Below are 17,844 nucleotides of genomic sequence, written 5' to 3'. Positions count from 1 at the left end.
TGCAAAAATCTGTCTTGGCTGGAACCAGGACAACTGCCAACAAATTAAATAAATTATATACTCTACAGTAATAGGACATAAACATTTTTCTAAGACAGGCAGGTCAATAGGCTTCAAAATTATTAATTTCTATTCATATGGATATCAACTGATATTTATTCGCATTTATAACAATCAATTACTTATGTTGACTTAAAGAGAAACCCCAGCCATCTTACCTACTTCTATTCAGCAGCACTGGTATAAGTTCTAAAAGTTCTATAAGTTCTAAAAGTTACCTCTTTGACCAACACAGTATTATTCTGCTTTTCAAAGAAAGCACTAGTTCTCAGAAAACACAAAGCATGATAATCCCAGTGTAGCAAAAAGCATTTCTAGAGGTATTCTGATATGTTACTATATACTTTAATATAACTCAAATCAGAAGAAAGAATTTATTAAAAATCATGAACAAGCACTAATAAACTTAGAAAATATTTTAAGATCAAAATAATTCAGCAATTTATTAGAAGAAAACAGACTTTAAAGAAAAAAATTCCAGGCCAACTATAAAAAAATAAAGTAATAAATAACCATGCATTAAAAATAAAATACCTACTTGCCAGTGATGGTCCTCCAAAGCTGCGCACCTGCAATTTTAAGAATGTAAGATGAAACACAATGCACTAAATCAGAAAGAATTTTATTATTTATTCATAGAACATATTCAGAATTGGGACAAAATGACTAAGGAGTTCTCTGTATCAGTCAAACAGGAAAGCTGTATCATCTTACAGTAACAGTTCTTGAATTGCTTTCTGTAAACTTAACATACAGTTAAAATCATTAACAGAAAAAGTCAGGATCCTCTGTGGCTACATTTCCACATGGAAGGATGTCATAAAGATGATAACATAACTTTAACATGAACATACCTTCTACTTCTACACACTGACAACCTCTCTGCATTCCTCATGAATCTGTAATAGTCTTGCCATCTAGTGGCTGGCTGGAAGCGGGAAGCAGCTACATGGACGTGATACATTGGGAAGAATTTTTTCTGCTTCTTGGAGTGGCATTTCATTGATTTCTATTCATTACCACAAGACTCCTGCAGTATTACTTCAAGGGCCTGATTTTTCTTGAACATTGTCCACAATGGCATCAAAGACAATAGTAGAATAAATTAATTTACTACAGTAAATAATTATTCTATAAGCTAGGAAGCAGGTCTTCCTAGCCTCACCTCTAAAATGAATCGTTAAATAATCAGACAAACATGAGATTGGTACATCCTGAATTTGGTCATTACAAAAATATTATTTACAGGTATGAGTGAATTTACCTAAGTCATTGCCCTCCAGCTAGCAAGTATTCAATGTTTGTGGAGATTTATACAGCACAGAACTTAAAAAATGAAATTCTGCTTAGCTTTAAAAGTTGGCCTCTGGGCTTGCAATACTCAAGCAGGAAACAGAACGGTAACCAAGACTCCCAGAAAAGGGAATGATAGTAAATCATCCTTCAGAAAAGGTAGCAAATACCTGTTGTAACTAAGCAGGGAACAACTGGCTTTGGCAGTCAGAAATTAAGTGTTAGTACATCACAGAGGAATACCATGCTTCTCTGACATCTATTTCCTGCTTCTGTACTATGTTCAGATGTTTTTTCAAACACTTTGCATGGGCTTTAACAATAAATAAAAGGCAAAATAAGAATCTTGAAAAAAACAATCTTCATGGCAAAGAAAACAGAAAACCTATAATGAGCATTTTGTCCAAGAATTTTTAAGATGGTAATGAAGTACAGGACAGGAATTGAAAAAAAAAATTCCAAACCACCAGACCAGCCAACAAACTCAAAATCCCTTTAAAAATTGCTTGAATTCACATAAGACTTTATACACTCTGGAAAATATATGCTATACAAAGTAAAAAGAAAATACTGTTCACTTCTTATTTCAACTGTGCTAAGATAGGTAATTTCTCTGTCTATTTAAAAATTTCACTGATATATATTGGATGTCCCAAACTTTCCAAAACTTACATGATTAATGTTGGAAGAAGTACGAATGTCTAGGAAAACTTTGTATTTTAGAAAAGAATGCATTTTCAGACCTAGCAGTTAAGAAACAAGAATGACTGTCCACTCCTAACAATTACACTCATCTAAATGGTAAAACAAATCTCCTAAAGCCCTCCCTATAAAACATAGCAAAACTTAATTGAAAATGGCAACAGACCATCGCAGATCTACTATCCCTCTCTAATATTAGCTGATACTTTTACAATAATCATAATATTGGCCTGGCTCTAGTAATGAATTAGCATGCTCCAAAGTGCAGGGGTTTAAGCACAGAATTCTATCAGTACACTTACCTTTTATTTTTGAGAATACCAAATCCTTCATTATCTGAAGAATTAACACTCCAAGTATTATAAGGGAAGTCAGATGATATACTCTCCAAGGGGTCAATGCAACAAACCTAGAATATCAAGAAGAAATAAATGTTGAATACTTCAAAACTCATTGGAAGCATGCAAAAACTAACAGCTGCTACTGATACTGAAAATAAATAGGAAGAAATACACTCAGATTGCAATAATTGAGTTCAGATTCTCCCCACAACCTTTGCATGAGAAGTAAATACTGAGCTCCAAGCATTGCATTTAAAGATACAAAGATTAAACACTGAGTTTGTAGTAGATTTTTGTCCATACTTTTACTTACGCACAGAGAAAATAAAGAAAAAAAATAATTATTGCATAGAAAGCACTACTTTTAAATTAATTGTGGTTTCATTAAAACTGTCTTGGCACAATGCACAAAAAAGGTAACAATTTTTCTTTTGCTTTCTTCAGAACCTATGTTTAAGCAAGATTTTTGTACAAATCATTCTTTCAAACACAAAGATGAGGTAAATCTATATAATGGCATAACACTAAAACTTGTCTTCATAACAAGACTTCATGAATTTTGTTTTTAATTACATAATTTTTTTAGAACGTGTCTAGTCAAGTCAAACAGACCTAGACTCAGAAAGTATGAATTACAATCTCATGCATTGCTGACTTTGCTATCCAGGTGTGTTTGGAGATAAGCTCTTCTACCTGTTTTACTGGCAAATATTTTAACTCACAAAAAAGGGTGTGAAGTAAAAAGAATTAAAATTCAACTAAGTAAATTTAAAAAACGAAAGTATTTTAATAGTTAGTTTTGAGCACTTTAAATAAGTGATCTGAACAGAAACAGTGAACAAGTTTTCAAAGTAAAAGTAATTAACTTTAAAAAGTTCAGGTTAGCCAAGACCAGTAAGAAGCCACTGTCCAAGGCACTGGATCAAATAAGAATACCAACAGAAACAAAATCATACAAAGCTGAGATGTGTTCAAGAAACCTCTCAGAGCTGAAAACAGGGCAGCTGGCTACTCAGCTTCTACCCAGTTTCTGCTGCAGAGCTTTTCTGCAAGAAAGAGGGGGAAGGGGAGTGAAAATAGCAGCAAACATGGCCACTGCAGGAAGCCAAGAGGTACCCTTTGAGCACTGGATTTTTAGAAAGTAAACTGACTTCACAATGTTTCTAACAAGCTCAGGACACACTGTTGTAGTAGCAAACTGCTTCAGTATTCCTTGAAAACCTCAAAAAGAAAATCTCCATTAAGCCACTAATTTTCACATTTAACACGAACTCATAATACCAATCACCCTGAGCAGACCAGTATATGAATTCCAATACAAACACATAAGCTCACTCTTATGGTTTTATCCAAATATAACGGGTTTTTATATCTGTAGAGAATTTGAATTATAAGATTATCCTATAAAATAAATGTATAAAATCAGCACCTTTGTATAATTCAGCCAGCTCAAGAAAACTCACAGAGAAGTGTAGAGAAAAATTATTACAGGGCAACCTCTATCAAAACTGCCCAATCATAGCTTGATAATGCAAAACTTGTAACAGCTTTGCATCATGTTGTCCTACTATTTTCCTTGGCAATATTATTCAGCATTAAAAATCTTTGATTAAGTGTTAAGTTCCACTGCACGGAAGACTTTGTTTAGCCTACTTACTTAATTTACTGATAACAGGCTGGGGGAGAGATATGATGCTGTATTAAAAAAATCAAATGAAGAATTTTTCATCCAACTTCTATGCAACAGAAGTTTATAACAAATGCAAACCTTCAAACTGTTTGGGCTTCATACCATGTCTATTTGACAGGGTCTTCATGGTGCTTGTGCATGAACGTTTATAGAATCACACAGAATGCCCTGACTTAGCAATTACCACTGGCCACTTTTTGATGGTCTCAAACACATGCATCAATACCAGAATTTATATTCAAGTGTGTGCATGTGTGTACATACACACACATCTTACTAGCTTTTCAAGGTAAGATCAGATGCTTACTAAGATGGCTAGTGTGTCTTTCAAAAAATGCACAGAACATGTTTGACCTACTTTATGCTCCCAACTAAACCACACTGTTAGTTTCACTGCAATCACAGCTGTCACCTGCTGTTAAAGACAATTGCTCTAATGAGGACTAGGATTAGCAAACAAGGATTAACAAGGTAGCATCCTCTCTGAAAGATGCTTCCAAGTCATGTCATTCCACCTTCTCAATACTGCAGTGTCCCTGCTCCAATGTTTGAGGGAAAAAACTGTAATCCAGTTGAAGCAGCCAATGTAGTCACCAAACAAGGACTCTTAACTTCTTTGGAGAACTTTGCATCATTCTGACTGAACTTCCCATGTCTTAACATTATTAGCTCTTTATCTAGACCGTGATGTTTGCAAGAAAGACCATCCCTTGTGAATTCACTCAGCCAGCTTGTGTCAGCCCTCAGGTGCCAGAGCCACAGAGATTAGAAAAACTATATGTGAGCCATATGTCAGAGATCTGCGTCCTTGAAGCCCTTCCTAGTGGAAAGCTGATAAGGCACCCTTGCACTCTTTTGGCATATATCTATCAAATATAAGCTTATCAAACAGTTAGTTCAACGTGCAGGGATCTGAAAACCACTTATTATGCTACTGCCACTGTTAGGATTCAGAATTATTCTAGGAATTACCAACATGATGTATAGCAACCAGACTCATAGTTTCTGTGGTACTTCTGCTTATTAATAAAAGTTAGGGCATTTTTGCCCCTTTTTTTTTAAAAAAGTAAGAGATTGTACTCTTAAGCATTTCTGACACACACATATCTGACAAAAATGCAAGGCTCCAGAATGAAATCCTCATATAGTGCACTCCTTCTGTATTGTAGAAGAATGCTATGTAAGAAAAGCTTACTGAACATGCTCTGTTTTTTAAGCAATAAACAAACCATGCTAAAGTTCAAATTGTTTAATTTCTTCTACAAGTGGTGCAGAAGTAAAAACCATTCCTGGAGACATAACCAAGATTTGTTCCCCCTTGAATTCTGCAGTGTTTTGTGAATGTTTTTTGAGGGGAATGGAGGGGTTAAGAAACAATGTACAGAATAATGCATTCCAGATAACTACTTCAGCAGTTAATAGGACAGCTTGCACAACAAGGGGACAAAAAATTCTGCTGTAGGCAGTGCAGGACTGCAAAAAAACCCAGTCATGAGGTGCCCAAGACTCAGTCCCTGTCAGTGGCTGAAACAGGCACTCCCTGCACAGGAAAGGCCCTCACTCAGACACAGCCCCAGGGGTGGGATACAGCCACCTGGCTTGGAGGCTGCAAGAAGGAACAGTGGCCTCACTGTGAAGGATGTCCTCTGGTCCAGAGCACTCAAGTGAAAGAGCCAATGGAGGTGCTAACCAGGTGGCAGACCACTGCAGAGTAGGACTTTCCAAAGCTTAGCTGTGTGAGAACCTGAGCAATGTGCTCCAAGTGGAGATCATTTGAGCAAGCCAGACCAGCTGACCTCCAGCGTTCTTCCATCCTATGTCCTTCTATGTAGGAAGAATGTAAGTGTGATGGAGCCAGCCTGCCACTCAACTCCACTGTGGAAGACTGAGAAACCATTTTTGTAAAATGAAATAGGAGCAATATCAATGGATAATTAAGCAGTGGCTGTCCACAAAGGTTGAGGAATTTCCAAACTTGATGAGTATGAAGACAAAACCCTGAGCAATCTCATCTGAATTAAGTACTGATCTTATTTTGAGCTGCAAGCCATACTAGAGACCTCATGAAGCCCCTACCAACCTGAATGATATTTTCCTTCTGTGACTATTGTAGGCTATTAGAATTGGTTGGCAAATATTTTTTGGTAAGATGCTGACCTTAGAACTCAAAGCCATAACAGTTTCTGTTTCTGGGCCTGGTTAAATTGCAGCTGCTCTGAATAATTCTAAACTGCACAAGTAAGAATCAAAACTCAACAACTTCCACAATTAAAAGTGGAAATTATTCAACTGCATGATGGTGGACCTAAAGATAGAAAAGTAGCCTAAAGTACTTTCTTCTTGTCTTTTCTCCAGTTGTTTAAAGTATGGATGGTCATTTGTCAATACTGTCAATTTGTTGTATCACAAAGCAGTATCTCACAGTACACCAAAATTGTCCCAGAGCACCTGGGACAATGAACTGCACAAAATGGATTGTACAAAGTTATTCAAGTGCCATGAGTCAGCGAGGAAATTTTGACGGTTAACAATATCATACAATATTGCAGTCAGTAAACATAATAAAATTTACAGGGCATGACAAGAACTATTTTTAATTGTATCATGAGATACAGGGAAGGTGCAGACCTACCAAATTGTTTCAAATGTTAAATAAACCATTTTGATTCTTTCATTTCAGCTGTTAAGGATTTGAGTTTTTTACAACACATTCTACAGCTATGAATGAGTTGCACTTTGTAAACACAAACATAAGAAAACATTTAATAAAAAATTAAATTATTTAGACTATCAGCAGCCAGTGCTAGTTATTTCTAGAAAGCCTTAGCAGGTACATTTTTAATAGCCATCTATCCCTAGATGAAATCCAGAGATAGTCACATAAATAAATGAAAGCTGTCAATGACACAGATGTGAGCATGGAGCTTTGCTTCACCATTAGCTTTTATGACACATTTATTGGCTGCATGAGTGACTTGTGGACTTCAGTTCTGTGTTCCACAAACTCATATTTACATCTTAAAACCAGAGGCCAAACTCTCCAGAGCAATTCCAAGGAGTTCTAAGGAGTGAAGGTTGGTATATAACTGTTTCCTCATAAAATGTTTAGGTGAAAATCTACCGACACCTTTCAGCCCAAGCTTTCCATAGAACTGGTCTTCTTCCAATCAGGCACTGATAAGCAAGCATGGCCTATGACATAAACCACACAGAGAACAGAGAATATTTCCTCCCTGTGGAGAGGAAATATTTCTAGTGCACTTTGAGAATACTGAACTGCTAATTTCAAAGCTACGTGTACTTTGCTCCTACAGGGGACCACCTAACGCTGTTTCAGACAAACATCTACAGAGAAGGCATCTGGGTAAGGAAAAGATGTGGTAGTGACTGTTTCCTGGTGGCAACTGCTTCCTGCTTGGAGCTGAATGTAGACCATTCTTCCACACTTACTGCTGGAGCAATCAACACCTGTGTGGTTGCAATAAATTCTGATGACTGTCTCAAGCAAGAATTTTGGGGAAGGGGAAGAGGGCTTGTTTTCTTCTAATTACAGCATGAAGCACACTGCCTGAACAATATTTTTGAAATACATGGTAAAGGTAGTATCAGAAAACTTGTGCCCTTACTGATCAGAGGGTCAATCATTTTCTTTGCTCTCCTGTGAATCAAGAAGGAAAAATATATATTCAACACTATTTTATTTACAGGTAATTTGATGCTTAAACTCTCCTCACTGAAAAACCATCCCAAAGCAGGTTTGCAAATCCTGCTTTTTATGTCTAATAAATTTACAACTTTTATGTGAATTGCTCTTCTATAGAACTGATTTTCATACTAAACCTCTGTAAATATCAAAATCCTTTATCTACATATACAGAAATCCAAGCCTCGAGTATTCAAAACACTGGAAGTCAGATCTCAAAAATCCAGTATTTTTCCCATTGTTCCTTTAGTACATCTTGGTGTTGTGGTATAACACTAGCCGACAATTAATGTTGCTCACTTTTCTCCTGCCCTGTTGAGATGGGAAGGAGAATGGAAAGAAGTAAAAGCCAGGGCTTAAGAACACTTTAATAATTGAAATAAAGTTCATAAGAGTAACAATAATAATAAATGAAATGTGATACAACAAAAAGAGAGAAAAATAAAGACCAGTGATGCACGGCGCCACTGCTCATCACCTGCTGACCAGTGCTCAGCCCAGCCTGATCAGTGATGGGCAGCTCCTGGCCAGCTCCTCCCACACTGTGGTCTGGAATATCCCTTTGGCCAGTTCAGGTCAGCTGTCCTGGCTGTGCTCCTTCCTGGTTTCTTGCACACCTGCTTGCTGGCAGAGCATGGAAAACTGGAAAGTCCTTGACTTAGGGTAAACACCGATCAGCAACAACTGAAATATCAGTTTGTTATCAACTTTGTTCTCATACTGAATCCAAAATACAGCACTGCAACACTGTATCAGGAAGAAAAATAATTCCATCCCAGCTGAAACCAAGACACCTGGTCTGAGCCAAAGTATTTAGGTAACTGTTCAAGAATTATAATGCAAAAATCCCTTCCCAATTCCTACACAAAAAGTGTAGATTTTCACTTAAGTCAGAGTAAGTTATGCACACTTTTTTGGTGGAATCTCTTTATAGAATATAATTTGGTAAAATATTATTATATTTATATGATATTTAGCTTGCATATCTGAAAAATACACAAAAACTGGAACAGCAGATTCCATATTGAAGAGAGGGAATTACATGTAAAAAACCACATCTGTATATGTTCTGTCAAAAATTTTAGAAAGAACAAAGGCTTATATTCTGTTTAAAAAACCTCCCTACCCTTCCAAAAAGCACAATTTGTTGACTAAAATAATTTCAAAAGCGTTTATTCCGCATCTAATGCTAATTAAAATTTAAAATATACATACTAGCGCTCTGGGTGTCTGGCATTTTGAACCTAGAAAGCTGTATATCTGTTTAGCTGAAAACCTGTGAAATGTTGTAATGGAATGCTTCTTAAAAATAAGTACATTAAAAATGTTTTAGATCATGTCTAATTTAGTTGAGAAAAACCTTCCATGAAGACATAAATTAGAAAGAAGCACCATTTTTCACTTCAAGTTTTTCTCTAAATAAGAGAGAAAATTAGGTACTTAAGATATTTCAAACAGAGTAAAATGAAGCATGGAAAAGCATGCTTCATTTTACTAACCTATGTGCCAGCTAGCAAAGAGTGTTCCATTGGATAGCACCCAGAAATCTAAAAATTCTAACACTAGGTACAGAAAAATAAACAAATAATTAAAAAAAAATAACCCTCAAGCAGAAAAGGCATGCTTATTATTCTAAAACTTGGATCATTTAAAAAAAATTCTTTCTTTGTTAAGACTAAGAAAACTCAAGCACAACTCTTTTATTCAAAGAGCTTATTTGTCAGGTTTCATTGAAAAGATTAGGATCATATTTATTCAGCCAGAAAGCACAGACCAAATCAGTTTTTCTTTAGAAAACCTTCTAGAACTTATTAGAATTCAAAAACTTTTGAATAATAAATAACCCTCTTGTCCTAAGAAACAGACTCCTAGAAATTTAAATTACTGTTACAGGCATCTGTAGAAGGGGTAGTTCTCTGGAAGGTCTGTGCACAGATCTCAGGGCAAAAGCAAGGACAGATGGACAATGCTAACTTAACACACAGGATGGGAATTCAAATTGTGTATGTTCTCGACCCCAACTCAAGAAACTAGCTCTTAACCTTAAAATAAGTCTAAATAAAACCAAAAATACTCTAAGCCCCTAAGAAAAAACACTAGAAAAATTGTTCCAGTGTTTTGCATTTAATCACTAAAGATAAAATTTGCTTATAAACTAGTACACTGGAAGTATATTGGTGGTCTGGGAAATAGGATTAAGTTAATAATTTCACATTGCAAAATTATCTCGCACTGTTTGCAAGGAAACCTCCTGAGAAATGCAGCAGTTAGAATCAAGTTTCAATATCTGTGCTTTTGGATCAGATTTACTGCAACCTGTTGCATTCAGACAGGCACATAAAAAGCATTTGAAAAGGAGAAAGTTTAAATGACCTGAACTACATACCTTCTGGGTCTACCATAACATCAAATTCTACTGTTATGTCAGTGAAAAGAGGGGATGATATGGAAGTTAAAATTATTTTGATTTAAACACATAACATCAAATAACCTTGCTGCCTTTGTTTTTTCAGACAAATGCCCAGATGACCTTAATTAACCTGTGCTCTGGCAAAGTACAGAAGAAATCTTAATCCCATTTTCTCATACAGTAGCAGCAGTTTGAGCAGTAGCACCTCTACTGTGCTGCCCTAAATCTCCTTTTCTTTAATGCTCTCATTAGTCCTGTAACATCTACCATGGAGCAGAGCATATCCCCCTAAAACATCCATTGTTCTCAAAATTCTACTTACTATTTGAAAGGTCTCATTATTTTGAAGCCATACATGAAGAAATTATAATTTCTCTCTTGAAACAGCTGCTTTAGACACAGCATATGTACGTTTCAGCAAGACAGAATAAACACAAGCCATGCTGCAATTAATTTCTGTTCTCCTTTGTTCTGGATTTCCATCTTCCATCATGTTCTCATCCTAGATTTGATCCTAAATTTTTCAGTAATGCTTACTTTTCCTCAATTATGCCACTTCATTTCTTTTCTGACTGATCCTGATTTCATCTTATTGGTTGAAAAATGCCGTCAGCTGTCCAGGTTTTTATGTAACACTGTCTGGCTCTTAAACAATGTCAATTTTCATTCCTGTAAACTACTCTCTCAGCCAAAAGTATGAAAACTGTCACTAAAAAGCTGTTAATGGCTTTTAATAATTTTTGTTAAGTAAATCAAAAGAATTTAACTTTCTGTTCCACTTTTCTACCTCCAAAGCCTTCAAAAGTTTTCATAATTTGTATTGGAAAAGTGACTATAAGCCTAAAACTGCCTGGGTAAAAACAAGTAGACCCTAAAATTATATCACAACTTGTGCTGAAGTTGGAATTTTAGCTTTACTTGAGGAAGAGTATTTTGGCATACCACCTTCTCAGAAGCAAAAAGCAACAAACCACAAACATCAACAATTTGCTGTACTACAGCTAGGTGAAATAAAATAAATTCCAATACCAATAAGTTACAAAGACTTAGCAAAAGGGAGCAAATTAAATAAGTTAAGGACTATCAGACTAGAAGAAACAAACTAGCGACCATATAAGAAATCCATTCATGTGAATGCACAGTGAATTTCAAAACTCCCTATGCCAGAATTTTTTTTCTATTTTTTGATAATGAAGGTATTATCATTACAAAATAATAATGTCAATACTTAACCTACTCTCCTATTCCTACTTGAGTCATCAGAGACATAAACTCTTACTAGAATTTAAGGGAGGAGTATTCACTTGCGTGCTGTCCTGATACTTTGGATTTTGGGAAAGTAATCCCAAGACAGCTATGAATGTAGCTCTAAGATTTCCTGTAGCAAACACAGCCAAAGACCAAAATTTCCCACATTCAAAACCATATTTAGCATCTGGGTGCTATAAGGAAAAATCCATACATGTTCTCCTGGCTTGGAAGATATTACAAATTTAATTAAGTGACCTGAAGACCAGCATACTACAAACTGGCCTCCGAATACCAATATCCTGCCTTACCCCAACTCAGTTAATTTTCATGTATTTCCTTTATGTTTTGGTTTCAAAGATTTCTTTTATTGACATTTATTTAATTTGACATTTTATCACCAAGAATGTCTGAGTAGGTTCCCTAGACTATATTTCCAGTGATAGCCAGTCAGTGCCGACAGTGAACAAAAACCTAAGTCCACAAACACATAAAACAGGGCTGCTGCATGTCTTTCTTCTTGTAACAAAGAACAAAAATGCAAGCATACATTGTGCATGCACACTGCTCTCTAAATGGGCAGAAATCTTGATTTATAGACAAGTGAGGTATAGTAGTGGTAGCATTTACAAGTTATGTGCAAATACATGAAAGAAATGCTTAGCTTAGTACTGCTTTCTTACATTGAAAGAATTAATGAATGAAAAGTACTCTGAGATGTCTTCATGGTATACTTTTTCATTGACAAGCAGAGATTTCAAGTAAGAAACACTTTAGAACAAATGTTAAAGCGAACTGGATACTTTAAAACAAAACAAACATTTCAGTAACAACTCCTAAAACAAATTGGACACTTAAAAACAAAACACACCAAGCCGCTAAACTCTGAATGTGTGTTTTGTTACTAATATTTAAAGAGCAACTAGATTTTCTGTCAGGAAAATACACAATCTTTACCTGATGCAATGCACACAGACAATTCAGATATAAGCAATACTGTTTTCTCTCTTGATTGTTTCTCTCAGACAATGGAAATATTCACTAGATCTGAGACCAAACAAACAAAAAGTATGAGTACGGATGGTGACACTAGACTATTTTTAATGGAAACTTAGGCCTGCACACCTGTTTTAATCAAGGACTGATACTTGTATTTTACAAAGTTGGTCAGTTACTTTGTTGAGTCAGTACAATAACATCATGTAACGTTTCAATATACCTTCTGAGGTCAGAAGTAAAATGTGGATTTGGGTTGGTGAAGAGAATAGCAAATAGGGCAATGCAATAAATTTGTTCCACAAGATGGGAAAAGAGAAAAGGTGTATTATATCTTAGTTTTTCTGCTGCCTCCCTTCACAAAAAATCCGAGGGAAATCAGGAAATTGGGCAATTGGTGAACAGATGCAACTGGTGTATATAGGGATGACCTTGCAGACATGAATGTACTTGAGTCTGAAACATTTATTTGCAGATAGAAAACATGTATTTGAAATAGATATCTGCAAACTACAAAACACATGGAACAGTACAGAATTACTGAAAATAAACTTCTCCCTCTGACCTTGTAGAAATTTAAAATTACAGATTGGGAGAACAAAATGCTGCCACTATCCCCTCTATTCCATACAAGCAGAGAATAGTAATTAGGATAGAATTCTATCTTAAAAATCTAGGACTGAATGTTAACATTTGGATAAGATTAAACCCAAGACTGAAAGTTATCAGTCAACAGCCTAACACTCAGAACACCTGGAGTGAACTTCTGGCACCAGCACAGAGTTTCTCTGGTTTTGGCCCAATCACTCACTTTTTCAGTACAACGGGGGTAAAACAGGGGGGAAAAATAGCCTTGTTTTCCTGTGTTATTTTGACTTCAGTCTGCAAACAAGAATTCAAATCATATTTCAGATGGTTAGGTGCAAAATAATATATATATTTAACCCCTGTTCATTTTAAAGATTTTTGGTCAGGTTCATTTGGGGCAAGAGGCTTAAAGCTGTTCACGGTGAAAAAATAATGGAGGTGGTAACTGAAAAATGCTTTTTCAGTAGCCAGATTGTGTCTACTGTCACTCTTCTCTCATTAAAGAGTCCACAAAAAATTGTCAGGAATATTAAGAAAATCAAGGAAATCAGAATGAGATTAAGTTAGTAAATTTCTTGTACTTACAAGAACAATATTTTAGTAGTAACCATCAAAAAATGTATCTATATACAGTACAATGGCTAAGAGGTTTTTTTTTAACACAAAAGAGGCTATAATGGAATATATTAAAAAAAAAAAAGAAAATACTGTGACACCAGAGAAACAGTTCACTCTCAGCAGCTCCTACTGCGACAGTTTACACATGAAATATTTTGATGGGTGAACATACAAGAACTCAACTAACCATGAGGAAAACAGTCCCAACAAAATTAGATGGATGGGAGGAAGGACCTGGTGATGCTTTTCCAAAATTCAGAAAACTGTAAAATTAAACCTCACCTCCCCTTTCTCCTTCTTCCACCAATTGCTGCTCTAGTGGGAGACGTCTCCCATCCAGCAATACACACTTCTGAGCTCTGAGATATCCTGATTAGAGGCTGCATGCACTGGGGGTCCCCTATGGGGCACAGATACTTGTAGGCACATGAGACAGCAACTAGGAAATGTTCCTTCTACCTACAGGCTCCAGCCAGCACAAAGCTTGGGAGAGACTTCACAGGCAGCAGGGGTGGACACTTGTTCCCAGTCCTGAAGCAGTTTGTGACTGTGTGAGTCATCACAAACCGGGCTGACCAGCTGGATCTCAAACAGGAAAAGGAGAAGCAGCAAACACACTGTGCTGCAAACACTGACAATCCCAACACCAAAGCAGGGAAATGTGACCTCAGATTTAAATGACTGTTTAATTTTCAAAGTGTCAGATTTCATAGGTTTGTTACCGAGATCTTTCCTTATGTTCTCAAACCACAGAAGTTTACTGGTCATCATTCCTGCTTCTACACATTTCCTTGTTTGTCTACACCTCTCAAAACTCCCTGGCACTAGGATAGCGAGCTTCCTTCTGAGGTACAATACCACCAAATTAAAATGAGCAATCCGTGCCCTGACTTTTGCTGTTCCAACTCATCCTCAAAGGAACACAGTAGAGTGAGCTATGAATTTTGGTAAAATAACTTCAAATACTGATCACCATAACAAGTTGCCAGTAAGACTACCAAAGGAGACTTCTTACAGGCATTGAATAGTGCAGGCATTTTATACCTTGCTTGGGTCAAATCTGGAGAAAAAACAGCCAACGGGTTGCCCAGCACCTACTACTCCTTAAGACATGGAAATGTATTCTGCTAGATGTTGTCCCTGAAAATTTTATCAGAGCCACACTGAAAAGAAATATAAGTCATTCTGACTCTTCCAAATGGCTGAAAGAACAGGTGACCTCTGAAGTATGCAGAAAACGAGAGCAAAACCACATAACTTATTCAATGAAAGGATTTACCATAGACACCTAAGAGCAAGACGGATAATAAAAGTCAACCTAAAATAGACGTCATGCACATTCTGCTTCTGGGATCAAAAAGGATAAAATGATTTTGAAAATATTTGCTGAGATTTTCTTGTGCAGCACAAAGGTCCAGAAAGTCTTCTTTCTATGACTTGGATCTCATGTTAAAACATCACACTGTTAGGGTTATAGAGAATCAAGAGGAGTTTGATATTAAGCCACTGCACCACTTGTTTACCTCTTATTTGCTTAAGAGGAAAGGAGGCAGTTCTAGCCACAGGAAAAGAAACACTATTCAGTCCTAAGAGCCTCTGCAGTATTAGGGAGTGCACTAATTTATAAATTGCTTTACATCATCAAGCAGGCATACAACAATATTGTAGATCAGAAAGCAAAAAAACATAGGCATTGGCAAAACCTAAGATCACGGGAAAGCCCTGAAGAAGTTTCACATAGACAACTTTTTTCCTACAGAAATTAACAAAAGAGACATGACAAACTCAACAATGAACATATCCCTATGTTAATCTCTGGGGCTTATTCAGCTAAACTGCCTCCAACTACAAAAAGCTTAGTCCGAAAAGAGAACTGGTGCACTGCAGTAACATTCCGGCTGTGCCCACTTCACAAAGGCTCCACTAAGTAGGCCACCAATTTGGAAAAGCACATATACCCAAAGTGAACTCTAAAGTACTGGACCAGGGCATCAGCACAGCACAACCGATGGGCTCGGGACCCGATTTCAGCAGGTTTCAAAACTCTGCACAGAAATGCGGGCCCGCGGCTCCTCTCGGCTGTGCCAAATGCGAGTTCTCGGCGGGGTGTCCTGCAGCCGCCCTGCTCAGCTTCCACCTGAGACTCATCATCATCATCATCACGCATCATGCTGTGGGATATGGGGGCAGAACGTGTGTGTGTGCGAGGCTGGGGCAGAAACCGAGGGTGAAAGAACCCGACCAGGCAGATGCACTCAGCGTGAGGGCCGTGGTCAACCCCGGAGCGGCGGCTGGGGCCAGGGAATGCCGGGGGCCATGGAATGCCGGGGGGCAGGTGGAGCGCAGAGCAGGACCTCCCTTCGCTGGGGGCGCGGGTCAGCTCCCCGCTGGGGCGTCGGGAGGGGAGGGCAGGGCACGGGGCAGACGCTCCTCCTGGAGGCCGGGGCAAATGCGGGGCGGGGGGAGGAAGCGCCCGCTGCGGGCGGGGCGGCCGGGCCGGGCCGGGCCGGGCGGAGGCTTTCCCATCCCGGGGGGCGGTCCCGACCCCAGCCTCGGCCCCGGCGCCCACCCCGGCCCGGCTGGCTCACCAGAAGAGCAGGTTGGCGCAGACGAAGCCGCCCAGGCTGCGGAGGGGCCGCTCCCAGCTGAGCGCTGCCGCGATGCAGCAGCCCACGGCCAGCCCGGTCTCTCCCAGCACCGCCGCCGCCCCGGCCCCGCCTGACACCTCCGCCGGCTCCGGCTCCCTGGGTGCCGCCGCGCCTCGCTCCTGCGGGGCCTCCGCTTCCTGGGGCTGCGCGGGGAGCGCCGCGCTCGCCATGGCTCGGTGCGGCCGCCGGGCTGCGGCTCGGCCGGGCGGAGCCGGGGCTGGGGCCGGGCCGGGCCGGGGCGGCAGGGGCGGGCCCGGGGCGGAGCGCGGCGCTGCCCCCGCGTTACCCCGCACCGCCTCCGCGCAGGTGCCGCGGGGCGGGCCCGGCCGGCGGGACGGGGGAGGCGCCGGGAGCGGGCGGGAGGGGCCGAGGCTGCCGCTCCTGGCGGGAGTGTCCCCGGCCTCCGGGAGAGACCGGTTCTCTGCCCGGGGAAAGCCGTGCAACCCAGTTGCTTTCTAGATTTGGGAAGGTGAAGCCCGCTGGAAGGTGTTGCCAGTGTGACTCGTCCTTCCTTCATCTGCTCCTCGCAGAGCTGCGGCATGTCCAGAGGAGTGCTTATCAACTTGCCACCAACTTGATAAGAGCACTGGAGCACCTCCCCTATGAAGATGGCCTGAGGAAATCGGGGCTGGTCAGCTTGGATAAGAGGAGATGGTGTGCAGACCTTATAGAAACCTCCCTGTGTATGAAGGGAGCCTGTAGGGAAGCTGGAGAGGGACTCTTTGTCAGGGACTACAGTGATAGGACAAGGGGTAATGGGCTCAAATTAAAAGAGGGGAAATTTAGGTTAGACATTAGGAAGAAATTCTTTGCTGTAAGGGTGGTGAGACACTGGAAGGCGTGTCCCAGGGACGCTGTGGATGCCCCATCCCTGGCAGCATTCAAAGCCAGGCTGGATAAAGCGTGGAGCAGCTTGGTTTAGTGGGAGGTATCCCTGCCCAAGGCAGGAGAGGTGAGAATAGGTGATCTTTAAGGTCTATTCTAATTCCTTGACATTCTGTGATTCCATGATTCTAAGATAACAGTCCCCAAAATCCTGAAAAAAACAAATGGAAGTAAATTGCTATTATCATAATACTGGTAGCTTCTAAGACCACTAAGGAGCCTATGGGAGTTTGATGGCTTACATCTGCATCTTAAATATCCAAGAGACATAAAATCTATACCGTGCTGTCCTGTCATCTGCACTGCTACCTATCTGGCCAGCCCCAGGCTCCAGATGGAAACATGGCACTATGTTCGAGCTGGTGATGTGTGTAATAGCTGATGTGACTGTTGGGAATCTGAATTCTGGGGAGCATGCCTGGTGAGAATTGTCACTTGAGCATCTGTTACTGAATAAGAAGAGCCAAAAATTTGAATTGTTGAAGGTGTTTCACAGGATAAAGTGTGTAAAATAAAATATTTTTTACTGCAAGAGCAAGAATAATCATTTCGGATTGGCAATTGACATCTGTTTCAAGCTTGAGCTACCCCATTAGAATGTTTTTTTAATGGGAAAAGGAGTCACACTCCCTTGAAGGTCAATGTGTCATTTTTTTTCTCTG

General features: G+C 39.3%; 1 protein-coding gene across 1 annotated transcript in view; it reads right to left on the bottom strand.

Annotated features, from left to right (window-relative positions):
- RETREG1 (reticulophagy regulator 1) overlaps window positions 1–16,566 on the bottom strand; it is a 64,284-nt gene extending 47,718 nt beyond the window's left edge. Inside the window, exons 1-3 of the mRNA XM_054633686.2 lie at window positions 16,238–16,566; window positions 2,358–2,464; window positions 599–629 (exon numbers count right to left, since the gene is read on the bottom strand). Coding sequence (XP_054489661.2) covers window positions 599–629; window positions 2,358–2,464; window positions 16,238–16,467 — 368 coding nt within the window. The 5' untranslated portion in view covers window positions 16,468–16,566. The remainder of the gene's footprint in view (window positions 1–598; window positions 630–2,357; window positions 2,465–16,237) is intronic.
- Between the last annotated feature and the right edge of the window lie 1,278 nt (window positions 16,567–17,844).

Source organism: Agelaius phoeniceus, chromosome 1 (genome assembly GCF_051311805.1).
Source record: "Agelaius phoeniceus isolate bAgePho1 chromosome 1, bAgePho1.hap1, whole genome shotgun sequence".
Classification (NCBI taxonomy): domain Eukaryota; kingdom Metazoa; phylum Chordata; class Aves; order Passeriformes; family Icteridae; genus Agelaius; species Agelaius phoeniceus.
This window is presented reverse-complemented; position numbering and strand designations above follow the sequence as displayed.